Source organism: Eurosta solidaginis, chromosome 3, assembly GCF_040869045.1.
Source record: "Eurosta solidaginis isolate ZX-2024a chromosome 3, ASM4086904v1, whole genome shotgun sequence".
In the NCBI taxonomy this organism is placed as follows: domain Eukaryota; kingdom Metazoa; phylum Arthropoda; class Insecta; order Diptera; family Tephritidae; genus Eurosta; species Eurosta solidaginis.
In genome coordinates this window covers 137,321,260-137,348,980 of record NC_090321.1, presented here as the reverse complement: position 1 = coordinate 137,348,980, position 27,721 = coordinate 137,321,260, and the positions used below count along the sequence as shown (strand labels likewise).

Below are 27,721 nucleotides of genomic sequence, written 5' to 3'. Positions count from 1 at the left end.
GAAATTATTTTATTTTAGAAATTTTTAAAAATACATTCGGAGTAAAAAAGGCTAGAAAAAAGTCAAGAAGCTAAACCCAAAATTTCGAGGCTAAAGGCAAAAAAATGGCTAAATCTAGCCTCGAAAAGGCTAACCTGGCAACACTGTTTATCAGTACAATCCGTCTATGGAACCCATTTCCTTCCAATACAAAAGCAATTCGTAAGGCAGGATGTTTCAAACAAGCAGTATTATATTTCCTAAACTCTTAACTTACCCTAATTTACACATCTCAAACCTTCATTCTTCAAACATTGGTCTGGAATTGTTTCTATCACACTATTAATAATTATATACATATATGCTTTTTATTATTTTTAATCAAAATTTTGTACTCATTCTTTATTAAGTTTATTTATATGTAACTTCAATTTTTTGATATGATTGATGTATTACCTAAAAGACAGAGTCTTACTTGTACAAATAAGCTTTAAATAAATAAATAAATACGATACCAACCCCCTCAACTCCGGTGCTTGCGACCACAGTGCTAAGAATGGGTTAGGTCGCCAACTATCTAGGGCTCACACTTGATAAGAAACTGCAATGGATACAAAACACCAAGGAGCGTGTCCGTAAGGTCACGGTTGCCCTCTACACATGTAAAGTGGCAATTGGACAGAAATGGGGTATGTCCCCTATGATAGTGCATTGGGTATACACGGCCATAGTTAGGTCAATATTACTATACGGGGTGACCCGCGCTGAATAAATCCTCGACGGTTCTTGCTCTTTAAAAGGTGCAAAGATCTGCACTATTGTGCATAAGCGGAGCCATCCGCACAACTCCAACGGAGGCTATGAATGTAATGCTAAACCTACTACCCATAGATATAGTGGGCACTAAATATGCAGCACGGTGAACTATTAGGCTTAGGAAACTGAACACATTGTCTCACTGCAACCATTCTGAGATTTTAGACAGATTCTGCTTACCAGAATGGACAGATTTCTGCAAACCACATACTAGCTTTAACAGGGGATACGAGATATTAATCCCTGAGACTGAACAGTGGGTGAATGGCACATATTGTCAAACTGACAGCATTCAGATCTACACAGATGTATCTAAAATGGAAACAGGGTCGGAGGGGGCGTCTATTCGGAACGATTGGACATACAAAGATCGTTTCGCCTTCTGGATCACTGCAACATTTTTCAAGCCGAGCGTCTAGCCACAGAAGACGCTGTGGACTGCCTAAGGCAGAAGGTAGTATCTCAGAGGCACATTTATATTTTCTCAGACAGTCAAGCAGCGCTGAAAGCCCTTGACTCAGTCACAACTAATTCTGAAACTGTAGTAGGCTGTCGCCGATCACTTAACGTAATGGCTGAACAGTTTACTCTGCATCTGATATGAGTTCCGGGGCATATGGGCAAACCAGGTAATGAGATGGCGGATGAGCTTGCAAGAAAGGGTTACTCCCTTCCACTTTTGCCATCCTGGTAGAGGTTGGGCATGCCGCTATGCACCTACAAGCTATTGATGGAAGCGGGAGCTAGGTGGAAGCATCATGATGGATGTCACACGACAAAACTCACATGGTCGAAATGGAATGAGAAGAGATCGCGTGAGCTTCTCACCCTCCGTAGAGGATCTTTCCTTAGTTGGGGGTTTTCTTGCTGGTCACATCTGTATTGGACCGCATGCGGAAAGGATTGGCACTCCATTTAATGATTATTGTAGAAGCTGCGGCAACAAAGAAGAGCCTGAAAGTGTTAGGCATCTACTTTGCGTATGTCCCGCTCTCGGTAGACAAAGGAAACGTTTTTATGGGCAAGATGTTTCTTGTAGATCTGACTGATATAGCTGAGGTCAATACACGGCATTTAGTTAGTCCAGTTAAAATATTTCTTTGCTCAAGTAGTAAGTTTTCAAGTATCTTAAGTGGCTTTACACCACAATAGTCCTGGAATTCCTTGAACTCACTGAGCTGCTTTGAACAGGGTGAGAAAGACTTAAATATCGTCGTTCCAAACGAAGAGTAACGATTTCAAAATTTTTGCATATAATTTCTTTGTAAAAAATTTGAAAGGTATTACTGTTTGTTTGGAATACATGGTGACATACCTACAAACATAAATAAAAATTCCATGTACTTTGTTTTTGTAAATTCGACGGACAAATGTCAAAATCGTACTGCGCTGGAAGTTGATGTATCAAATCAAATAAAAAAAGTTTATAATCAGCTGTCCAATGCTGCCACCTTGTATCGTTCCGTCATGCTTAGTTTTCAGTACATTGTCATACCTCTTAGACACACGTGTATTTGAAATACATTTTTTTTGCTCGAATAGTCACAAAAATATATCACGAAAAGTATTGGATAACCGATCAAAATATCTAACCACTAATTAAATATTTACACAAACAAAACATAAATAAACAATAAAATAAACAAAGGACAACAACACGCTGTAATCTACGAAACAAAACGCAATGGAAAGGAGGGATAAATGTGCGAAAAAGTTTACATATATTGGTACAACGAAGAGATCATTGGGCACCAGAATGAGTGAGAATAAATCAGATGCGAAAAATATGAAAACGACTCTTGCTGTTGCTGAGCACCTAACCAGCAAATGCCATACATCCAAAGAAATTGAAATTATAAGAAGGTTGAACACGCTGCTTCAAAATTCAGCGAGAAAACAAAAATTTTCTGAAAGAGCAGGTTAGTGGAGTTCACCATACTTTTCGTGATTTTCTTGAAGTTTTCTTTTGGTGTCTAGCAGGTGTCGGTCGCGTAATTTTTTTTCGTGTGTGTTTTCGTTTCAGTTATAAAAATGTTTAATTATTGAATGAAATTTATAGTGTTAAAGTGTTTTTCAATAAACTAAGTGCGGGAAGTGATAGAAAACTTAAAATTAACAAAGAAATTGTGAAGTGCTTGGAAGAAGTGGAAGTATCAAAACAAAAATTTGGAAAAAGATATGTAAACAAGGATAAAGTTGGAAAAGTGTGAGTTTTGTGGTTTTAATGTAATAATAATTGCCAAAATAAGTGTTTATATTATATTTCTGTTGCATGAGTTGTATTTGAAAGCTGAACAACAATATATAATTAAGCAAGTATTTTGGTTTCCATCAAATCAAAACAAAGGTGAAGGTAATGAACTGTGTACATATGTATGTACATATATAGTGAAGCAGTGTGAGAAAATTAAAAAGTAAACAAAGATAGCACAACAAGGGCAAGTTTTTGGTGTTTGAAAACTAGTAAAGATTGCCAAAACAAGTGTTTAATTATACTTTGTTTGCATTAGGTGCATATGAAAGCTGTGCAAAAATATATAAATAAGCAAATGTTTTGGTTGCATCAATGGGTTTTTGTAATTTGTTTGTTGATCAGATGAAGGCGGGAACGAAAGAAGATTTTTTCTACTATTTCTAAATTGCGAAATATGAGATGGCTATACTCACCCTAATGCCTAAAATTCTTTGCGTAAAAGGAGTTGCATACATATGTCCGTACGAAAACCAAAAAATTCGTTTCATATCTTTGACGGGCACGCGCTAATTTTTATGAGCGCCTGGTGAAGTAAAAATTTCCCTTCAAATAACTCTTCTTCTTAAAACTTTAAAAGATGGAAAAAAAGAAAGATGGATTCTTTTCTACAAATCTCCTCTGGCAAAATAAATTGAAGAAATTTGCTTTTTGGACGAGAAGTAGGAGGGAATGGATGTTTTCCTCGCCTAAGTTATAAGATTGTGCTAGTTTTGGCCTATACGTACGAGGCTAGACGGAAAGTAGGAAGGATCAAATCGAAATAAAATTTTAAATTTTGTCTTACTGCTCTCCCATCGATTTCTTGTTCTTCCCTTTATGGCTGTTGATTAGACGTAGGCGTGAATGTCAGATTTCCTCGTTAAAATCTAAGGTTGTAGTTGCTATATATGTACGAGGCCAGACGAAAAAGTTTGCATGTGTTAGTAACACAAAACCAAATTTTAAATTTTGTCTTACTTCGATTTTTTGTTCTTCCTCTTATGTTTGTGATTTTGTGTATGAGACGTGGGCGGGAATGTAAGATTTCCTCGCCAAAATGTAGGATTGTGTTAGTTTAGTATGGTCGCCTATTGCCATGCCAGCTTTCGATGGTCTTGAAATGCCCTCTTTTACTTTAGAGAACAATTTCTAACAATTGAAAGTAATTCACAATTGTTTGAATTTGGTTAGCTTTTGATTTTGTCAAATGGTTTTAGCACATTTATTATATTCTTGCAAAAAATTTTTCTTTCATAGTGTAAGCATTATCAGCATTTTTCTAGTTTCAGCTAAAAAAAAAATAAAGAAGAATTAAATTGACCGGGCTTCGAACCCACAAAAACCCAACGACAATTCAGTAGCCTATACAGCTATGCTATATTAGCTGATAACGCTTTATAGCCTAACAGGCAGTTATATGCATGATTCATGAGTTTCAGTCTAGTGAGTGGTGAGTGAATGCGTGGGATATACATACTAACTAACGGTAATTTCTGATTTCGAAACATATTTATATGTTGTACAAAGAAGATAGCTCTAGTATCCTTTGGTTTGTATATTACTTTTTCCTTTGCAGCATTCATTTAGGGATGAATATTTTAATTTATATTTTTCAAATATACTCCAGTAACCCTACATATTTTTCTGATGGCCTGGTGTATTGGGCTCTTTTATAAATTTTCGGGCTTCCTCTGTGGCCTTGTGAAACAACTTTTGATGATTTTGGTTGTTGATTGATTAATTTTAGATGATTTAAAGAAGAAAAAATATAAATATAATAAATATGGTGGTATTAGGACTATGAAACAACATAATTTGCTCGCGTGGCGGGGCGAGGATATTATCAAACATTATGAATGAAAGTTTGTTAATTGCCTCATACCTAAGGGCACCGCGTTTAAAATCAATTGGTGGAAGTGAACAAGGAAAATAACTTTTTGCAAAAAAGCACCCCAATTTCGGCATACATTTTACCCAAAGACTAACAAAGTAGACACGATCATTTTTATTCATTCTATTTATTTGTGTTTTGACATTTCTCATATTTTACGCGGCGAAAATATGCTCGCCGCGGCTGGCATTTGGTGAACTTGGCAAACACGAAAAATAGTGTGTGGCATGTGGTGAACTCCACTAATTTGTTCTTCTGGACTGAACTCGCCAAAAAAACTCGTATACTGGTGTGTTCAGCCTTCTTATAATTTCAATTTCTTTGCTCACACCTAAGGGCACCGCGTTTAAAATCAATTGGTGGAAGTGAACAAGGAAAATAATTTTTTGCCAAAAAGCACCCCAATTTCGGCATACATTTTACCCAAAGAGTAACAAAGTAGACAAGATCATTTTTATTAATTCTGTTTATTTGTATTTTGACATTTCTCATATTTTATGCGGCGAAAATATGCTCGCCGCGGCTTGCATTTGGTGAATTTGGCAAACACGAAAAATAGTGTGTGGCATGTGGTGAACTCCACTAATTTGTTCTTCTGGGCTCAACTCGCCAAAAAAACTCGTATACTGGCGTGTTCAACCTTCTTATAATTTCAATTTCTTTTAAAACACAGAGGAAAGCCAACGCAGCATTAGAATCAAGTGACAACGATCATATGTACAAACACACAATAGTCAAATGCACTAGGTAAAGCGAAGGCTGGAAAACACGACATGCGGGCAAATATGCAACGAGGAGTATTATGGTGCATGGAAATGTATAAAAAAAAAAAAAAATATCCACCGGAATAACGGTTGTAATATATTGTTAATATTATTAAGTGAAAATTGTTATTATAAAATAACCGTTTGCCTGCGTACGAATTTAGTATATAAGTGCGACGAATTCGCATTGAATACCGATCAAGAGCGCACCTGAAGGTATACGACTTTATTTGTGCTTAGAATATATTCGTCTGAGGCTGAAGGTTTTACCTCAGCCACCGCTTATAAAACTTAGGAAGAAGCTAGGAGTAGGAGTTGGATTTACTTTAATAAAAATGTATAACCTTTATAAAAACTAACAGGGTTTATTCATTTGGAGAATCCAATAGGAATTCTATTTTCATGAGCACTGGACGGACTGAGACTTAACCACGGCAAACCCAAGGAAAAGTCCGTCACAACCTAATGGCTTTATTTTGAATGTCAGCAATATAAAACTTAAAATAAAATAAATTTACTATAAAAGGTGTGATGCATATAGTGTATTTGTTAGTTAGAATAACAGTTGTAACATTCTTCACAATTTGTTTACTTAATACGTATAATAAATAAAGTGTTCATTGCCAATTTTAACTTTTAAACCAGTATGAAAATTATCCGCCCCCACCACCACCGGAAAGTTCGTCTTCATATTGCTTACGGAAACAGTCACCAACAGGGAAGAAATCCCAACTACGCTGCTGATACATATTCCAAACGTAAGTCTCTTGGCCGGTATATTCCGTATCCGGTTTATTAATAAGATGCATTAGGAAGAACATGTAATTTGCTAAATTATGCTCCTTTTGTACGTGCGTATCAAAGCCGTGTGGTACAATATCGAAGAAATCTTTACCCATGCCACATATAAAACAATTTGATTCCATATTTTCTTTTACCGATTCCAGTTGATCACGCAACTCTCCAAAGGCATCAATAATCAAACCTTGGATAATGGCCAGCAATATGATAATAACAAAAAAGAAGAATGTGATGTCAAAAATTATGCGATAAACTTCATAATCATCCCCATCGGGATCGCCAATCTCATCACCAATACCACCACCGGCTCGTACTCCTTTGTATAAATGGAAAACAAAGCAAGTTAACATATCATGACACTTCTTGTCAACCTCCTCGTCCTCCTCTTGTATATAAAATTTCCGGAAAAAGTTAAAAGCAATTACTGTATATATGTATACTATTATTGTTAAAAGCATAACCGTTAAAACAAGTTGTTTTCCATTGTGTGTGACGGATTGTAAAATGGTGCGAAGTGTTTTAAAACCTACGGCAACATCAAGCAAATGAGCTGCGAAAAAAAAGTTATTGAAATTGCCCATGACCGAGAAAGAAAAGTACCACAATGAATAAAGGAAAGCATTGTCTGTAAATGTAACGCCAGCTTTCCATACTTGATATCGCCAATCTATATTCATCATATATTTGACTAAACCACCTTCTTCACTCTCTTGTGCCATGAATGCGCTTTTCTCCATACCCAGCAGATTTGAAATGGAGTCAAAGTCATAGGTTTCGCTATATTTTTGTCTGACTTTCTTCTTCACGAACTTATCCCAATAATTAACTGGGAAGGATTTTGCCGATATGACTAACTTGTCCCAATGTGATTTGAAGTCATCATCTTCGGGTTGATCAGCAATGAAAAGTCCATCAAATTCCAAACGGCGAGCTATTTCCTTTTCTCGTTTAAATATAGCCAATGGTACTTTTAAATGATAGTAAGCAATTAGCATAGCAAGAGAAACCAAACTATGTAATAATGCAGCAATGCGTATAACATGAGCCATATAGAAAAAATCTTCGTCCACATGAACTAGTTCGGGTAAATCATCTTCACTATCTTTGCCATCCCCAGAACCATCCCCTGAGCCACCAAATCCAGATGCTGCTAAATTGTCGCCAGATCCTGAACCAAGAATTAGTTCATCATCACCAGAAGTCTCTTCGTCGTTACCAAATGAAGTTACTTTATAGAAAAGTAACATAAAATTGATACTGAAAGCCAACACCAATGCTACATACTTTAGGTTATAAAAATTGCGAGCGAGAAAACTAACGGCCCGGTGAGCGTATTGAGCAAAATCGATTTGATGAACAGCAGGCGTTTCTTGAGCAGTTGCTGAAGATTTCTTAGCTTCTGCTTCAATGGAAGCCATAGCTGCTTCCTGTGCTTTTTGAGCTTCTTGTCTTTCTTGTGCTGCCTTTTTGGCTGCTTCACCACCCAAGAGATCAACGATGGAAATCGGCTCTTGTAGTTGATACTGTTCGCTTTCAACTGATTGATCAATACCAACACTTGCATCCTCCGGGCTTGATTCACCTGTTTCTTCTAATGACGCACTTCCACTACCTCCGGACGATTCTCGCACTGTTATTTTGTATTGGCCATTATCTTCTTTGTTTAAATCCAGACCAGTAATTTGTACTGGTCCAGGTGTCCCTTCTATTGGCAATGGTGGCAAAGCTTTTGGAAATGGTGCTTCATCGACTGGTGGGCCTTCCATTTCTTCGGGTGCTGGTCCACGCATTAGATTGATAAGGATTCCGAAAATGTAACGAACAACACAGAAATTGCCATACCCAGTGTAATAGAACATATAAAATATCAATTTGAAGAGACCAATTATTAGCTCCGGAGCCGACTTTGTTTGCATTACGCCTATTTGGTGTTTTATATTGGATGGACTAAGCATATGTAGTGCAAACTTAATACCGTCTTTGATAGCTTGTATGGTACGACGGATAGGATCTCGGGCAGCTCGTTCCTCTTCTTCTTCGCTCATATAGGAACTATAAGCTGTGTCGCGTTTAACATTACTACCACCGTCATCTGTAGCCATTAAACCAGAAGCGTGTGTCATTTCAAAAATAGCATCTTCACAGAAATTAACGAAAGCTTCCAATTTTTCTTTGTCGCCTCCTTCAGTTACTATTGAATAGAAGAATGCTCGCTTGGACTCTTTGATTTGCGGCTTTTCCCATTGTTCAATATTTGAGTCTTTTATTTCGAAATAAACGCGTTCAATTCGTTTAGAACTACCTAAAATTTCTATGCGACCCAAGAATGGTTCAAAGTAGTTAAGCACAGATCCAGCAGTCTCTAAGAATCTTGCTAGGCGTGGTTCATTCGGCATATGTTCACTTAAATTAGTCAATAACACAGCCAAGTTGAAACCGATCTCCTTTGATGGTTCATGGAAGCGATCGACAAATGCACTATAGTCGATTTTACCTTCGTGATTGCGTTCACAACATGCCAAAAGGAAATCCATTTCTTCTCTGTATAAAATATCCAAAATATTATATTAAAAGTGATAGATATATGGAAATGCTTTCTAATAAACAAACGTGTCTATGAATTATATACTTAAACTTACGGCGTGTAATTCTTTGACTGTTCCATTTTGTCTCTAAAGTCCTTCGGAGTCACCCAGCCTTCGTTTTTGATGTCGATCTCAGAAAAGCTTGGTGATTCAATTAAATCTTTCAATTTTAAAAACATATCGAAGTATTTTAAAATAAGCTCTACATTTCCTGCAGACTCAACCAATGTGTCTACCATTTGCTTGCCAATAGTACCTACACAAAAGGAAAAATTTAATATAATTAAAACTGTCTTAAACAGGTATGACAGGTATAGTTTTGGATTATGTACCGATTAGCTAAATCGTACCCTGCTTTTGTACTAGGACAACAATGGGAACGACACAGAGTTGTGATAGGTTAGGTTGAACTGGCCGTTTAATAAAGATAGACTGAATGGTTTGAATACCAAACGTAAGAACTCCAATCAGGTGCCAAGACTTACATATGTTTAACAATATCTCCACCATCTTGGAAAATACTAGAAGCTTTCAAGGACCTAGCTCAATTGCTGTCTTGAGACCTAGCTCTTAACAGCTGGAGCTTTGATTTGGCAAGCGCAGGACACGAACACAGAACGCGCTCATCCGTTTCTTCCTGCAGCTCTCCCTTCCTACATCTGCTGTTACAGACGAGGTTTTTTTACAAGCATGTGCCGCCAGAAGGCAGTGTCCAGTTAGTATGCCATCGTGAGCTTTAATGTCTTCCCTCTTCAGAGATATGAGCCACTTTGTGAGTCCAATATCGTAGGCTTTGCTTATACTCTTAGAAATTTTGCAGGCCCGTGCTTTTTTCCACGCCTTTCCTGCTTGATCATGAACATATGCAGCTCCTGTCTTCTTTTAATTTTTCCCAAACGGATTGGAAAGTTTACCGTTGATTCAGATAGTGCTGCACCCTCTTTTGCAACCTCAGCGGCCTTTTCGTTGCTTTCTATCCCTTAATACCGGGAACCCAGTGTAGATGTATTGTCCGACCAGAGCAAAGTTTTTCCAATGCTTATTTGTATTCCAGGACACTTCATGATGAAGTACTGTGTGAAGTGTTTGCCGCCTGGCTACCAATATATATATTGAGGCGATTGCAGCCTAAGCACGTTTCCTCCAGAATTTCTTCTGCTCTATTCACGGCTATATTTTCCGCCACAAGGACGCTGCAACAATCCGGCAGCATTTAGGATCTACTTATTTCTGCATCGACGCAGTAAACAGCAGACCCAACCCCTTCCGTTAATTTGGATTAATCGATATACAAGTATATAGTATGTTCTGTCATTTCCGAACCCTGGCGCAAACTCTCCGGCTCAATTGTGGCCGCCACATCTCTTTCGAAGCTCAGGCACGGGTCCTATATTCCGTTTGCCCGATATTAGATGGTACTGTATGCTATGGCCATAAGGCCTGTCTGAAGCAGCTCCGAGGCCCCAAGCCTTGTTACAGTGGCTAACGGGATATTTTTGACATTAGGTCCGAAGGCGTAATGTGTAGAATGGCATATGCTACTGTCGATGTATTTTTATGGGTTCCCGTTATGCTAACCATTGATAATCTGCATACCCTCTCTAATTTTTTGGTTTGCGTACTTTTTTGTGGCTGTCCATCAAACAAGGACCTCATAGTAAAGTATGGTTTTCAAATTGCCGTAAATAACCAATAGGAGAGTCGGGGTGATAGGCCCCCACGTGTATCCTAGCATCCTATTGTATTCACTGAGCCGCGGTGGTTTTCTTCGCTCTCTCTTCCTTCCACATGGAGCTTTCACGACAACTTTCTATATAGGATGACTCCTAGATATTTTGTGCTACATTTTTCTTGTAGGTTTACCCCTCCAAGCTTTGACTTACTCCAAATAGGGAGCTTATATAATTTGATAATTTTAGTACACTGACCATCAAAATTAAATTTTATTCGCATTTAATCCGCATCTCTATAAGCCGGTTCTATGTACCGGAGTGACTAGGGATTTTTCCCGACCAAGGGCTTTTATCTCAGTGTAACCCCATTTAATTTGTTGCGTCTCTCCCACAAATTCTCATCCTTGGAGCAGCTCCTTGCATCGGGAGTGCACCATATTCTCCTGCTCCGGGAAGGTATCGAACCCAATCTGAGGCCTGTACCTGATTCCGGTGCAGAGTAATGGTTTTGCTGCGTTTGCCAGAAAATAATCTTTTTAGGACGGTCACACCCTTGTCAGTGTGTCACATGTAAAGGTGGACCAGGGGTGACTCTACAATTTGTTTGTACGATATGGATATCAAAAGAAAGGTGTTTATGAGTATTTTAAAAGGGAGTGGGCCTTAGTTCTATAGGTGGACGCCTTTTCGAGATATCGCCATAAAGGTGGACAAGGGGTGACTCTAGAATGCGTTTGTACAATGTGGGATTCAAACTAAAGGTGCTAATGCGTATTTTAAAAGCGAGTGGGCCTTAGTTCTATAGCTGGACGCCTTTTCGAGATATCGCCATAAAGGTGGATCAGGGGTGACTCTAGAATTTGTTTGTACGCTATGGTTATCAAATGAAAGGTGTTAATAATTTTTTTAAAAGGGGGTGGGCCTTAGTTCTATAGGTGGACGCCTTTTCGGGATATCGTTATAAAGGTGGACCAGGGTAGACTCTAGAATGCGTTTGTACAATATGGGTATCAAACGAAATTTGATAATGACTATTTTAAAAGGGAGTGGGCCTTAGTTCTACAGGATACGGAAATACAAATGATGGAAAATCCTCAAGAAGATTTTTTGAAAACGATGAAGTGACTGCTCGCATAACAGGAGTTGATAGAGATATTGTGAAAAGCTCGTTGGCTGTTTAATCTTGAGCTCAAATAAAATTTCATTGAACCACTTTCAATAACTTTTAGTTATTAATAAAATACATATTTGGCTTGTAAATTAAAAAAAAAAACATGTAAAATTTTACGATGAATTTTTAAGCACCTTGTTATTGTGGCACCAAAAATTGACATTTGAGTTTTATAAGAGTATTGCCATTTAAAAGAAACAATACGTCTATCGATTTTGGTAGTGATTGATTACGTGACTACTTAGATGGAACTTATTATCATAAGTGGGCAGTGCCACGCTATCTTATCAAAATCATTAGTTTATCTTATTTAATGCTTAAATACGTCATTATAAGACAAATCTCATTTTATTTTTTTTTTATTTTTTACTAAAAACATTTTGTTTTTGTATTTTTCTAAACATTTTCGAGTTTGAGTTTTTTGAAGCACCCTGTATCTGTAAAATTCTGAGCTTTCACACAATAAAACTTCAAATAATTAGATTTCATTTGCATTTTAAATTTTTAAAATATCTTCATTGGTTCAAAAGTTATGATTTTTGCAAAGAAAAAATTCAAAAGGCCCCACTGCGCGTACCAACAAACGAATGTAGACGAATCCAAGTTGTTTTTTGACAAGTGTACTGCCAACATCAAGTGCCATAATTATTTATTTATTTAATTTAACTTTTTTACGATACATTGCACAATGTATACAATTTGTAGTAAAAATCGTATTATTTTGACGCCTTGATGTAACTAGTGGTACACATGTTTAAATATGTAAGTGTTAATAATTGTATCCAACAAATTTTCATCGTTATACCTAATTTTAAAATTTTATTTTCATGTTTGCATTGTTGTTGTTTGTGTTAAAAATTACCAAATAAAATATGTAAATTCAGTTTCGCTCCTGAAGAAGCTCAGGTGCTTAGCGAAACGTTGAGCCGAAATAGTGGAGTTTTCATTTACTTTGTACTAAAGCAAATTTGTGGTAAGAAATAGCCTATTTATATACATAATATTGAATGCAATTGACCAGCTACCATATACACTAAGCAATTGTGTTAATGCTATTTTTATAGATGCTTACTTTTTCCTTAACACTTTAAACTTGATACCAGAGTCTAGATTCAGTAAGGAAATGAACACTACAGTATTGAGCCTGTGCGATATCAGGGCGGTGTCCAACTAAGATCAGAAATCAGGGCTGTGTGCCTGATTCATTAATAGCCTGGTTATACGGAAATGATTCTTGACCATGGTTTCTGGGGTATCTTTCTCTCTCCCTCTTTTACTTTCTCTTTCTTTCTTTCCTGTTTCCTTTTCTTCTCGGAGTCTGGATCAAGGTGTTATGCGTTTCCGTGCCGAGGATCAGGCAGGCGGGGGCCCCTAAATAGCCCAGTCGCGAAGGGGTGGACGTTGCTTTTCTCCGCCACTCGTGGGAACATGAACAATAATAATAAAAAGAACACAACAAAACAAGAAGAGACCGGCGCTCTTCAAAGGCCGGGAGGGCTTCTGCCCACCACAACGGTGACCAGTGCGATGCAGGGCCATTCTAACCGCCAGATAATGGCTAAAATAGGGGATGGTTCAGGACCAGTGGCGATGCCGGTTCAGAACCATCTCCCCAACAAAACTTTCGGTAGTGATCCAGGGCAAATGGGTGTTCTCTGGGATACTCCTGGCATTAGCAGAGACGCAGCAGGTATGCAGACTCAGTTGAAGCTGGTGCGCAGGCCCCGCGTGGTCCACCCCGACACCCACGGCCTTCACGAAGCCTGGTGAGCGGCCAAACCCCAGTGAATTTGGATAGAAGCACAGGCTGCAAGGATCCTAACTAGATCCGCACGTATGAAAGCGACAACGTAGGAGAAATACTGGCTTAGATTAAATGGGCGAAAGAGGTGATACCGAACTTTCGTCTGTCAGAAGAGACGGGCCACAAGCGGCAACAAGTGCAAGGCCGGCGGAAGTAGTGCCTACCAAACCAAAGAGGCCGAAGGTGCATGGGCGCTCTTTTGTAGAAGTGGTCAAGGACAAAATCCTGCTAGAGGTCCTTGACGACAATCAAGAAGACGGCGCAATAAAAAAGAGAAATGGAAATGGGTGAAGAGCGAGCTGTCGAATATCACCCTGGACGTGCTTATGGGCAATCCTGGACCGCCACCGGTATGCAAGGAGGCCGGGTGGTTCCAGGGCAGCATCAAAGTCGTGGCACACGTCAGGCTGTCCTCCTACTGAATGAAGAATCGCTGACAATATTGAGGAAAACTGGAGGCGAAGGACAATTATGGTTTAGACACCGTGACTATAAGGGTCTACAGTAACGACGTAAACGCCGCTAGGAATTTGGCAGCCGAGGTGGAGCCAGAAGAAGAAGGGGGCGACGAGGACGTGGTTACGAAGGCAGATGGGGGTGAGCCGGATACGCTGTACGGCTACACCTCGTCTACCTCATCCATGGAAATAGGTGTGTTACACCTACATTACGGAGGAGGAGCTGATGATGGATTATGTGGCTAACTCCACGCTCAAGGAGGGAGCGAAGGTGTGCGAAGTTGGTGCGCATCCTCCAGATAAACCTGCACCACAGGAATGCAGCCTCCGCTGCACTGCTCCTCCGACTGTCATCTAAAGGGGCAGCAGATATTTTTCTCATCCAGGAGCCGTGGGTGGTAGGACAAAACATTTGCGGACTCAAGTCCACCGGCTACACATTGGTAAGTTGTGGCACCTCGGCAAAGCCTAGATCGTGTATACTTGCTAGTCCCAAACTAAGTGTTTTGTTTCTTCATCAATGTAGCGACAAAGACACTACAACAATCAGCCTGAGCTTGAGCACGGGTCAAATCAGGCTATCATCTATTTTTCTGGCCAATAACAAGATGATGCCGACATCGACCGCCAGGAAGCTGGTTGCAGCTACGTCAGGAGCATTGTTACTAGGAGGAGATGTAAACGCGCATCACTCCACTTGGGGAAGTAATGATGAAAACGAAAGGGGTGAGTCACTATCTGATTTCTTTCTAAGCTCTAGACTAATCATAAGTAATATGCGAACTGAACCAACCTTCATTACAAGAACAAGAATGTCACCCTAGTCTCGGAAGATGCGGAGGAGTTGGCCAGAAACTGGAGGGTCCTTAAGGACAACTCATTCTCTGACTATCGTTACATCCAATTAGACCTACACTTGGTGAAAAAGCAGAGCGCTGCCACCAGGAATATTAGAAACACAAACTGGCAAGAATACAATAGGGAAATAGTTAAGATATTGCCACTTGAGAGCGTACCCGAAACGCCAGGTAGCATACCAGAACTGGAAAGACTGGTAAATAACTTCACGGAGGCATGCTGTAAGGCACTGGATAAAGTATGTTCCAAGAAAATTTAAAGGGGTAAAAAGAAGCTACCATGGTGGAATTCACAAATCGAAAACCTTCGCAGGTTTTTTAGGACTGCTTTCAACGCAGCTACAGCCTCTGGCGATGAGCAGCATTGGGAGGTATACAAACAACATCTTAGAAATTATAAGTTTGAGCTAAGGAAAGCCAAAAGATCCTCCTGGCGAGAGTTCTGTAGCACCATGGAAACAGTGTATGAAGGGGGGAAACTCAGGAAAGTACTCTCAAGATCGGCTAACACGGCCCCAGGATGCTTGCAAAGACCTGATGGTTCGTGGACCGAAACTGTGGGGGGAACCATGGACCTACTGCTGAATACACATTTTCCAGGTGCAACTAAGAACGAACCAGGGGATACACAAAGCTCGACAAAAGTAACAGTGCAACCTATACTGCACAACCTAATTACAAGAGATAAGATATATTGGGCCATCCAATCTTTTGAACCATTGAAAACTCCAGGGCCAGATGGAATTCCACCTATACAACTGCAGCAATCACTGGAATGTAGCACTAACGGGCTATATTCCATAATAGGAGGTGTTGGGGCACTGAACCACATTCCAAGTATATGGAAAAGATCTAAAGTGGTATTTATTCCCAAGGCAGGCAAAGCGTGCCACGCGAAACCTAAAGACTTCAGACCCATCATCCTATCTTCGTTTCAGCTAAAGGTGATGGAGAGGCTGATGGAAACATATATCAGAGAGGCAGTGAATAACCAACTCTCCGAAGCATATGTCTATATGAAGGGTAAATCAACGGAAACGGCATTGCACGAAATTACGTCGTGCATAGAGAGATCGTCCTCCTTCAAGAAGTACTCCCTGGCAGCCTTCCTAGACATAGAAGGAGCGTTCAATAATATTGTAACGAATGTTAGCAGCACTGAGCGATGCTATCGTCTCTAAGCCGATGCTAACCAGTGACGTGAATGCACATCAATAATTCAATCATTATGTATCTACATAAACGAACAAATAATTGCGTCTACACATATGTACGTATACGAACATCTGAGCGGCAATGCACAAATACATGCATATATCTTATCTCAGTGGTCACAAGAGAGGGCAATAATTTGTGCACGTAGTTGTGGCTGGCGATTTTGTAGCCGAAACAACTAGTAACTTCTGGAAATCGAAGAGCCTAGAAGTATGCAGCGTAAACTATAAAAGCAGTGCAGGCGAGTAAGAAGTAATTCAGTTTGATTTGAATTGTCAAGCAGTTACGAGTAAGACGATATCTAGCGAGCAATAGCACTATTATTTTGAAAGTCAGTTTCCTTTAAGATATCAGTTTGGTTATTAAGCTATTCGTTGCACAGTTTGAGGGTTATTGTGAAGTACTTAATAAAGGCCATTTTTCCATCATTCAATATTGGAGTTATTTATTCAACAGTTTAGTGATTCGAACTTAGCAGAGGATTGCAAATAAGAGGATTTGCAGAAAATTCGTTACAATATCAAACCTGACTCAATCACTAAGGTACTGACTGATCTGGGCATCGAATCTTAGCTGGTGGAGCTTGTGCACCAATTGCTGATATGCAAGGTAGAAAAGGCAGGCCTTGCAGGGGTATCGGTGAGCAGGTTCGTCAGTAGGGGAACTCCCAAAGGTTGAGTCCTATCCCCTCTATTGTGGGTCTTGGCGGTGAATCAGCTGCTAAGGGACATGGAGGAGGGGAGGGGTAAAGCTATAGCGTATGCTGACCTTGCCTTGGTGATAAGTGGGAAGTTTCCACAAACTCTCTCTGCGATATAATGCAGGTGGAACTAAGAAGGGTAGAAGTATGGGACGGCGATAATGGTCTGTGCGTGAAATCAAATAAAACGGAGCTGGCTCTTTTTACGAGGACGATTGTTTTGCAACATGCAAAGAGAGTAGACGTGTATTCCGTCTTCGCTGCAATAAATCGCATTAATAACTTTTATCGTCATTATAGTTTCGCATAAACACACGGAAAAGCCTTATACGTTTATTTTCTATCAGTGCGTGAGATCCGTTTGCAAAGTTTCGCTGCTGTTATATTTGTTTAAAATAAATTTACTTATCTGAATTCGTTGCTATTATTGCATAAACATACATAAATATGCCACTACCAAAGACAAAGATAACAACACGCCAAATGTCTTCTGCTTCTGCTCTTCACACTCCTACATTTGTGCAAACTTCGAAAATGGAGAGCCCACCGCCAAGTTCTAGTGAGATTTCCCGCCTAGAAGCAAAATTGATCATATGGAAAGAGAGCATGATGGAACAGTTTGCGGAACTTGTAAGAGAGTCTGAGCTGAGAGTTCTTCAAAGAGTTGGTGAGCTGACGGCAGAGATCACAAATCTGAAAACAATCTACAATAGTATGGAAACCCGGGTTGAATCAGCGTAAACTGAATGCAAGCAGCTTCGATTGGAGCAAATAAATTGAAATTATAAGAAGGTGTAACACGCCGCTTCAAAATTCAGCGAGAAAACCAAAATTTTCTAAAAGAGCAGGGCGCCTGGTGAAGTAAAAATTTCCCTACAAATAACTCTTCTTTCTTAAAACTTTAAAAGATGGAAAGAAAGAAAGATGGATTCTTTTCTAAAAATATCCTCTGGCAAAATAAATTGAAGAAATTTGCTTTTTGGACGAGAAGTAGGAGGGAATGGATATTTTCCTCGCCTAAGTTATAGGATTATGTTAGTTTTGGCCTATACGTACGAGGCTAGACGAAAAGTGTATAGGTATTAGTAGGAAGAATTAAATCGAAAAAAAAATTTAAATTTTGTCTGACTGCACCATATATGTAATACTTCTATATCACTACTACTGAACTGTGCAGCCTGTCAAACATTACAGTACAGATATACAACGACAGAAGGAGACAAAATCTCAAGGCTGTCGTTAATTTGTTGTAAAAATTGGGCCTAAATATATCGAGCCATATCCGCACAAAGGGCTTAACCGATATTATTTTAGATTTTTTGTTTTTGATGGAAACCGAAAGGTCATTACCATATGCACCAGCTCCAAAAAAATTAAAGTCCTTCGAAGTTATAGATAAGGCAATTTTGGCTCAAGTTTTTACATTTTGGTGTGCACGTATCGTTATTTTCGTCTTTTTAACCCTAGATAGATAACGTTATTTTTTACCCAGAAAGATAAAGTACGTCTGAGAGACGTGTTCAAATTTAAGGACCCTAAAGATAAAAAAAAACTAACATTTTTTTTTTTGTTTTTTTTTTTAATCATTTATTTCATATATGTTCTTTTTTTAAATATTTTTTAAAGAAAAATATTTTTTTTTTTAAATATATTAAAAATTAAGTTTGAGTTGTCTTGGACTTGTCCTTACAAAAATCAGTATTTTTCGAAGGACCTCAGTTTATAGCACAAAAATTAAAATAAAATAAATTTTTTTGTACTTCAATTGAATGAATTAGCTGTTTTAAATTATACTTAAAAAACATTAGCTAAAATTACCATTTTAGGCAAAAATTACATACAAAATTTGTAGTCACGTAAAAGGTAACGATACGTCTCTTAGACGTATTTGTAAAAAGCAATCGTATATATTTTAGCAAACAAAAATGTTACTACTGAAAAACACCCCCACTGACAAGCTGGTAATGGTAGCTGAGAAAACTAAGTATGAAAATGTTCTCTCTTTACGATTGTGGGAGACTGAGAGCAAAATTAAAACGACGTACGTCTGTAAGACGTATCTTACGGATCTTACTAGGGTTAATTTAAATATGGACAACTTGCAAACACAGGCGATTATTTTTTAGATTAAGATTTTTCTTAATAAGGATTATAATGAATATAGCCAAATTATTGTTGCAGATTTCAAATAAAGTTGCACTAATTCCATACAGATCCACCGATTCTTCAGAGGAAATAGTTGAAGAAGATACTTGTGTTGGGAAACGAGGTAGGAGGATTCCGAAACCACTACCCAAAACACTCCTACGAAACAAGAGACTTACTACTTCAGTTTATACAGGAGCTTACAAAGAATTTCGTCGTTAAATTATTCAGATTTAAAATCACTTTGTGATAAAATTATAATTCCCGAAATTTTCCATAGAGAGGGCCTCATCTTAAAACACAACTCTTTTATCACATATACATTACCAGACACTGATGTAGAAGACGGCAATGTGAATTGAATAGAGTGTACCTTAGTTATATAGTTTTTATTTAAAAATACTTAGTTTAGTTGTAAATTTAAATATTTGTTAATCAGTCTGCATCTCTAAATCTAAATAAATATGAATGAAATCTGAATAAAAACATTGGTCTGGATTACCAACCACTGTTTTTAATGTTTTCAAATGTGTATTTTTAATATTTTAATTTTGGTTTAACCGATACTTTCAAGTAATGAAATCTTTTTTTTGGAAAGCAAAATGGGCGTAAGCGACAAATGCGCCATTATTATTAAATAAATGTCAAATAATCCCACATCAGTATACGTCAATTATACAGTCTTATATACACACCAACTTTCACGTTACTATCTAAAGTAATTGCAATATTAATACAAAAAAAGCGTCTACTGAATGATTTTGTTTATGTCGGTTAAGCCCTTTTTGCGGTTATGGCTCGATATGTATATTTCAACAAACCGTCTTGCTTCTATCAATATTTTACATAAGGCTATTTCGTTCTCCAAATGAAAAAGTAAGGCATTCCCAATTGGAAATGCAAAATTAAGTTTAATAAATAAAATTTTTCAAAATACAAGTCATGCATTCTCCAATAGTATCATAGACGATCACATAGCCATCTAAAATTTATTTAGCAATGACATCTTTAATAATCACCGGACACAAATGTGTTAGGAAGTAATAAGTTTTTGTTTGGATATTCGTTTGTTCTTTGAAACGAAAAAAAGCACGGACGAAAAAGAGTATATTAGAAAAAAGTTTACAAAATTGATATTATTTCAACACCCATAGCAGCCAGCCCAGTACTCATATTTTGTTTACTTCATCAAAAATTTACTGCATTAAAAACTCAAAATAAGTAAAATTTTGAAAACGTTTATATATCGTTGGTTCAAGCTAATTCACTTAAAATTATTTTTAAAAACGTTTAAGGAAATGCTTGTTGGGATTTATGTATAGCATATTTTTATACATGTATATTTGAATTTTTTCACGAATTCTTCGCCTTGTTTTGTTTTTACTATTTATGTAAGTAAAGTACTTTGTATGGCTGCAGCCCATGTTTAAATAATAAATACATCAAGTCTTGTATTGTATTTGTTGGCCATTTCATTGTTTAATCGACTAAACTGAGATTTTATAACAATTAGTTTGCTGAAGTTGGGTAGAGGGGATAGTGACCCGTTGAACCCTTTTAATACTTTTTTTACACATGCTACTACAATTCACTAACACTAACAAAGCCCGCGCATGCGCAGAACACTCATTTGAACAGTTTCAGCAAATAATGATTGACAGAAAATTTGCACATTAGGAAGATAGGAAGGTATTGATATAGAAGTATTATATATATGGACTGCACTCCTATTGATTTCTTGTTCTTCCTTTTATGGCTGTTGATCAGACGTAGGCGGGAATGTCAGATTTCCTCGCCAAAATCTAAGGTTGCAGTAGTTTTCAATATTTCACTCCTTAGGTTTAGTCTATTGTCAATTTATATTGTTTCTTTTTCTTTATTTATCACTCTCGCCTTACTCTTGCGCTCTAATTTTTCATACTGCTTTGTTGAGCACATTTTGCTCGTTTGTTATGTTAATGGGTGATTTGACCAATGATTGTGCTGACGGTGGGCATGTGAGGTGTATTTTGGGCCAAATATTCAAAAGACGCAAAACCTTAAATATGTGCCATTTAAATTCACGTAGTCTCACGGCTGCGAAGTTAGATTATCTTTCATATATATTTGATGATAACGTTATTGATTTAATTTGTATTACTGAGACCTGGTTCAGGTCCAGCGTTGATGATCACTCCTATAAATTGGGTAATTATGTGTTATTGAGAAACGACAGAAAAGGCAATGTTCGCGGTGAAGGAGTTGCTATATATTGCAAAGGTGTTTTAAATCCTAGAATAGTGCATCAGTCAGAGTCTGGAAGTGAAGTGGAAAGCATTTTATTTGAAATAAGCGACACTCGGACAAAGTGTTTCGTTGCCTGTGTTTACAACCCTAAAAGGTTCAACGACCTAACTTACTTATTTCAGAAGTTGACTGAGTTTTCTGTAAGTTATGGGTACGTTATTATTTGCGGCGATTTCAATATAGACATTCTTAGTAGTAACTCCCGTAGTAAGTCCATCATAGACAGCTTTGAATCGTGTGATTTACATATTGTAAATCAATTCGCAACACGTTTTGCTCCCAACAGTAAACCTAGTCTGCTAGACCTGGTATGTGCTAATAATGTCAATTTCGTAAATCATTCTGGAAAAATCTTCGTTCCTTAGGATTATCCAAAAAATCGTCTTGAGTGCAGCATTGACCCCAATGTTATGAACTCGTTCTTTTTAAGCGGCCAATCAAATGATATTGCCGTGGGAATCCACGGCATTAGTTTGCGTTTTATCAAACTTATACTTCCCTTTGCCATCTCTTCACTGACACATATATTTAATTTTTCTATAATAAATAGTCGATTTCCAAGTGAATGGAAAACGGCGAATGTTATTCCCGTTCCTAAATCAAATTCTCCGGATTCCTGCAAAGACTTTAGACCAATTAGCCTACTACCTGCTTTATCCAAAGTATACGAAAAGTTACTATCAAAGCAGATAATTGACAATATTTATGACGACCACTTGCTGTCTGAAGTTCAATCAGGTTTCAGAAAAGGGCATAGTTGTGCTACATCCAGGTTGAAGATTCTGGAAGATATTCGTCCAGCTTACGGCAACAACGATCTTACGGTATTAGTACTTCTAGACTTCTCAAGAGCTTTTGATATGGTTGATTTTAAAATACTACTTCGCAAGCTCGAAAATTACTATAATTTCAGTCTTTATGCAATTAAGTTAATGCAAAACTATCTCACTGGCCGATTCCAGCGAGTTCAGTGCGGGGATAGACTCTCTGATTTAAAGTCCATAACGTTGGGCGTTCTACAAGGATCCACCCTGGGACCAGTATTGTTTACACTTTTCATCAACGACATAGTCGCCTGTTGCCGCCACGCATCTATACATCTTTCCGCAGACGATACCCAACCCTACATGTCGCGCCAGATCGGGCTTTCCCAAGACTTATTTGTTAGTCTAAATAATGATTTAAAACGCATAAGTAACTGGGCTCGCTCAAACAAGCTACATATTAATGCGTCAAAATCTATGACGATTGCAATATCAAACGCTATAAATATATAAATAAATCTATAACACCCTTCGCCATCTTTACAGAACTGCCTACTTACTACCGCGAGACACTAAACTGAAGATGGTCAAAACTATTATAGTACCTCAAGTTTCTTAGAGTGAACTTATATATGGTAACCTTGATTCGATATCGCTTAACAAACTTCAGCTGCCCATAAATAATGGTGACCAATTTGTTTTTTCTAAAAGAAAGTACGATCACATATCTTCGTATGCCATGCAAATACTCGGGAGTAACGTATGCAATTTCTTAAAAAGGAGAAATCTATGTTTCTTGCACAAACTTCTGCATTCTCAATATCCCCCTTACCTATTTAATAAGCTAACCTTGTGTCAGCCTTGAATCTGTTGATACCGGCTTTTAAATACTCGACAACCTCTTGAATGTTCTTTATCAGTACAATCCGTCTATGGAACTCCCTTCCTTCCAAGACAAAAGCAATTCTTAAGGCAGGATGTTTCAAACAAGCAGTATTATATTTCCTAAACTCTTAACTTACCCTAATTTACATATCTCAAACCTTCATTCTTCAAACATTGGTCTGGAATTGTTTCTATCACACTATTAATAATTATATACATATATGCTTTTTGTATTTTTTATCAAAATTTTGTACTCATTCTTTATTAAGTTTATGTATATGTAACTTCAATTTTTTGATGTGATTGATATACTACTTAAAAGACAGAGTCTTACTTGTACAAATAAGTTTTAAATAAATAAATAAATACGATACCAACTCTCTCAACTCCGGTGCTTGCGACCACAGTGCTAAGAATGAGCGAGGTCGCCAACTATCTAGGACTCACACTTGATAAGAAACTGCACTGGACACAAAACACCACGGAGCGTGTCCGTAAGGCCACGGTTGCCCTCTAAAGGGGCAATTGGACAGAAATGGGGTATGTCCACTATGATAGTGCATTGGGTATACACGGCCATAGTTAGGTCAATATTACTATACGTGGTGACCCGCGCTGAATAAATCCTCGACGGTTCTTGCTCTTTAAAAGGTGCAAAGATCTGCACTATTGTGCATAAGCGGAGCCATCCGCACAACTCCAACGGAGGCTATGAATGTAATGCTGAACCTACTACCCATAGATATAGTGGGCATTAAATATGCAGCACGTGCAACTATTAGGCTTAGGAAACTGACCACATGATCTCGCAGAAGGTAGTCTCTCAGAAGCACATTTATATTTTCTCAGACAGTCATGCAGCGCTGAAAGCCCTTGACTCTATCACAACTAGTTCTGAAACTGTAGTAGGCTGTCGCCTATCACTTAACGTGATGGCTGAACAGTTTACTCTGCATCTGATATGGGTTCCGGGGCATAGGGGCATACCAGGTAATGAGATGGCGGATGAGCTTGCAAGAAAGGGTTACTCCCTTCCACTTTCGCCATCCTGGAAGAGGTTGGGCATGCCACTCTCAACCTACAAGCTATTGACGGAAGCGGGAGCTACGTGGAAGCATCATGATGGATGTCACATGACAAAACCCACATGGCCGAAATGAAATGAGAAAAGATCGCGTGAGCTTCTCACCCTCCGTAAGAGGATCTTTCCTTAGTTGGGGGTTTTCTTGCTGGTCACATCTGTATTGGACCGCATGCGGAAAGGATTTGCGCTCCATTTAATGATTATTGTAGAAGCTGCGGCAACGAAGAAGAGCCTGAAAGTGTTAGGCATCTACTTTGCGTATGTCCCGCGCTCGGTAAAAAAAGGAAACGTATAGCTGAGGTCAATACACGGCACTTAGTTAGTCCAGTTAAAATATTTCTTTGCACAAGTAGTAAGTTTTCAAGTATCTTAAGTGGCTTTACACCACAATAGTCCTGGAATTCCTTGAACTCACTGAGATGCTTTGAACAGGGTGACAAAGACTTAAATATCGACGTTCCAAACGAAGAGTAACGATTTCAAAATTTTTGCATAGAATTCCTTTGTAAAAAATTTTAAAGGTATTACTGTTTGTTTAAGCGACTTAAACTATGACTTTTTTTCTTTCGTTTGTTTCATTAGCCATTGAGTGTGCTTGTAATTCTCAACTTGTTAGTGAAATATTCTAAAGATATAGTTTTAGTTTTTAATTTAAAATTGAGGTTCTTCGAGTAGAAGATGGGGTGCCAATACCTCAGAGCCCAGTGCTCGCCTCCATATCACATTTTTTAAGGGTTCTTCAAATAGAAGATGAGGTGGCTCATTAGAGCGAAACCTCAGAGCCCCCAGTGCTCGCCCCCAATGAATAAATACAAGAGGTTCTTCAAATAGAAGATGAGGTGGCTCATTAGGGCGAAACCTCAGAGCCCCCAGTGCTCGCCCCCAATGAATAAATACAAGGGGTTTTTCAAAGCAAAGCAAGGTGGCTCATCCCGCAGCCAATACCTTGGAGCCCCCAATGCTCGCCCCAATGAATAAATACAAGGTGTTACAGGTACATAGTGACCTCTCTCTAAATCAATTTAAAAATAACAAACAAATACATTAAAATAAATATATCATAAATAAGGTGTACCGATGCTTTGCATCGTCCCGTATTTTAAATACACCATAAACAAAGTAAAATAACATACAGTCCATTAAAATAGTAATTTATAAAAATAAAAAAAATTAAAAAATTTAAAAAATGCTTGCTTGCAGCGGGCTTTGAACCCGCAACCCCAAACGTGTGAGTCGGGTACGTCATCCACTGTGCCACGACTCATACGTCTACAAGCACATCAAATTACTCCCTTATAACTCATATTAAACTGCTCGCCCTCAACTGCCCCACGCTTAGCTATGGTCCTTCGAGCGGATGACCGGATCCTATGGAATTACAACTAGACGACTAAGCCGTCTAGGGGGAGCATGTTTAAGCGACTTAAACTATGACTTTTTCTTTCGGTTGTTTCATTAGCCATTGAGTGTGCTTGAAATTCTCAACTTCTTAGTGAAATATTCTAAAGATATAGTTTTAGTTTTTAATTTAAAATTGAGGTTCTTCGAGTAGAAGATGGGGTGCCAATACCTCAGAGCCCAGAGCTCGCCTCCATATCACATTTTTTAAGGGTTCTTCAAATAGAAGATGAGGTGGCTCATTAGAGCGAAACCTCAGAGCCCCCAGTGTTCGCCCCCAATGAATAAATACAAGAGGTTCTTCAAATAGAAGATGAGGTGGCTCATTAGGGCGAAACCTCAGAGCCCCCAGTGCTCGCCCCCAATGAATTAATACAAGGGGTTTCTCAAAGCAAAACAAGGTGGCTCATCCCGCAGCCAATACCTTGGAGCCCCCAGTGCTCGCCCCAATGAATAAATACAAGGTGTAACAGGTACATAGTGACCTCTCTCTAAATCAATTTAAAAATAACAAACAAATACATTAAAATAAATATATCATAAATAAGGTGTACCGATGCTTTGCATCGTCCCGTATTTTAAATACACCATAAACAAAGTAAAATAACATACAGTCCATTAAAATAGTAATTTATAAAAATAAAAAAGATAATAAATTTAAAAAAATGCTTGCTTGAAGTGGGCTTTGAACCCGCAACCCCAAAAGTGTGAGTCGGGTACGTCATCAACTGTGCCACGACTCATACGTCTACAAGCACATCAAATTACTCCCTTATAACTCATATTAAACTGCTCGCCCTCAACTGCCCACGCTTAGCTATGGTCCTTCGAGCCGGATGACCGGATCCTATGGAATTACAACTAGACGACTAAGCCGTCTAGGGGGAGCATGTTTAAGCGACTTAAACTATGACTTTTTCTTTCGGTTGTTTCATTAGCCATTGAGTGTGCTTGTAATTCTCAACTTGTTAGTGAAATATTCTAAAGATATAGTTTTAGTTTTTAATTTAAAATTGAGGTTCTTCGAGTAGAAGATGGGGTGCCAATACCTCAGAGCCCAGAGCTCGCCTCCATATCACATTTTTTTAAGGGTTCTTCAAATAGAAGATGAGGTGGCTCATTAGAGCGAAACCTCAGAGCCCCCAGTGCTCGCCCCCAATGAATAAATACAAGAGGTTCTTCAAATAGAAGATGAGGTGGCTCATTAGGGCGAAACCTCAGAGCCCCCAGTGCTCGCCCCCAATGAATTAATACAAGGGGGTTCTCAAAGCAAAACAAGGTGGCTCATCCCGCAGCCAATACCTTGGAGCCCCCAGTGCTCGCCCCAATGAATAAATACAAGGTGTAACAGGTACATAGTGACCTCTCTCTAAATCAATTTAAAAACAAGTAAGAACGGGACTGTCTTCGGCTGTGCCGAAGACTTCATACCTTTCATGAATGGGGCTGAACAATAATCTTATCCCGTTCGTAATCTCCGAATAATCGGATGTATAAGATAAGAAATATATAGTGAACAGATCTACATACCTTAACGATTTTTAAGATAAATATAAAATAAAAAACAGGTAGGTACTTTGTGTGACGATGCAAAGTTTCAGGTTTTTTGTGGTCTGCGTGTAAAAACTATGACTACGAATCACGTATTTGAAAAATATATGACGTAAACGTAACTATTTGATGAAATTTGATGAATCTTGAAGCTTCTAGCCATAAAAAAGGGGTCAATATGACAGTTTATATGAAGTATATAATATATATACCACCGATCTCTATGATTTTTTCAGACAACAATATATGCTATATACGAAAGCATTTTGTGAAATTTGAAGCTTCTAACTGTTAAAACGGGGCAGAAATTGCGCAAAGTTTCTTATCTGAACAATCGGTTGTATGAGATATATACTATGTATATCACCGATCTCAATGATTTTTTCAGACATCAATATATGCTATACACGTAAGCAGTTGGTGAAATTTAAAGCTTCTAGCTATTAAAATGGGGTAGAAATTGCGAAAAGTTTCTTATCTGAACAATCGGTTGTATGAGATATATACTATATATAGAACCGATCTCTATGATTTTTTCAGACAACAATATATGCTATATACGTAAGCAATCAGTGAAATTTGAAGCTTATAGCTGTTAAAATGGGGTAGAAATTGCGAAAAGTTTCTTATCTGAACAATCGGTTGTATGAGATATATACTA

General features: G+C 38.2%; 1 protein-coding gene across 23 annotated transcripts in view; it reads right to left on the bottom strand.

The window, feature by feature from the left end:
* Nucleotides 1-6,210: 6,210 nt before the first annotated feature.
* Nucleotides 6,211-27,721, bottom strand: part of RyR (Ryanodine receptor) — a 1,962,175-nt gene continuing 1,940,664 nt past the window's right edge. For all 23 annotated transcript variants that reach the window (XM_067773071.1, XM_067773075.1, XM_067773079.1 and 20 more), the window contains 2 exons: nucleotides 9,124-9,325; nucleotides 6,211-9,025 (listed from right to left, as the gene is read on the bottom strand). In XM_067773071.1, coding sequence (XP_067629172.1) covers nucleotides 6,337-9,025; nucleotides 9,124-9,325 — 2,891 coding nt within the window. In that variant the 3' untranslated portion in view covers nucleotides 6,211-6,336. The remainder of the gene's footprint in view (nucleotides 9,026-9,123; nucleotides 9,326-27,721) is intronic.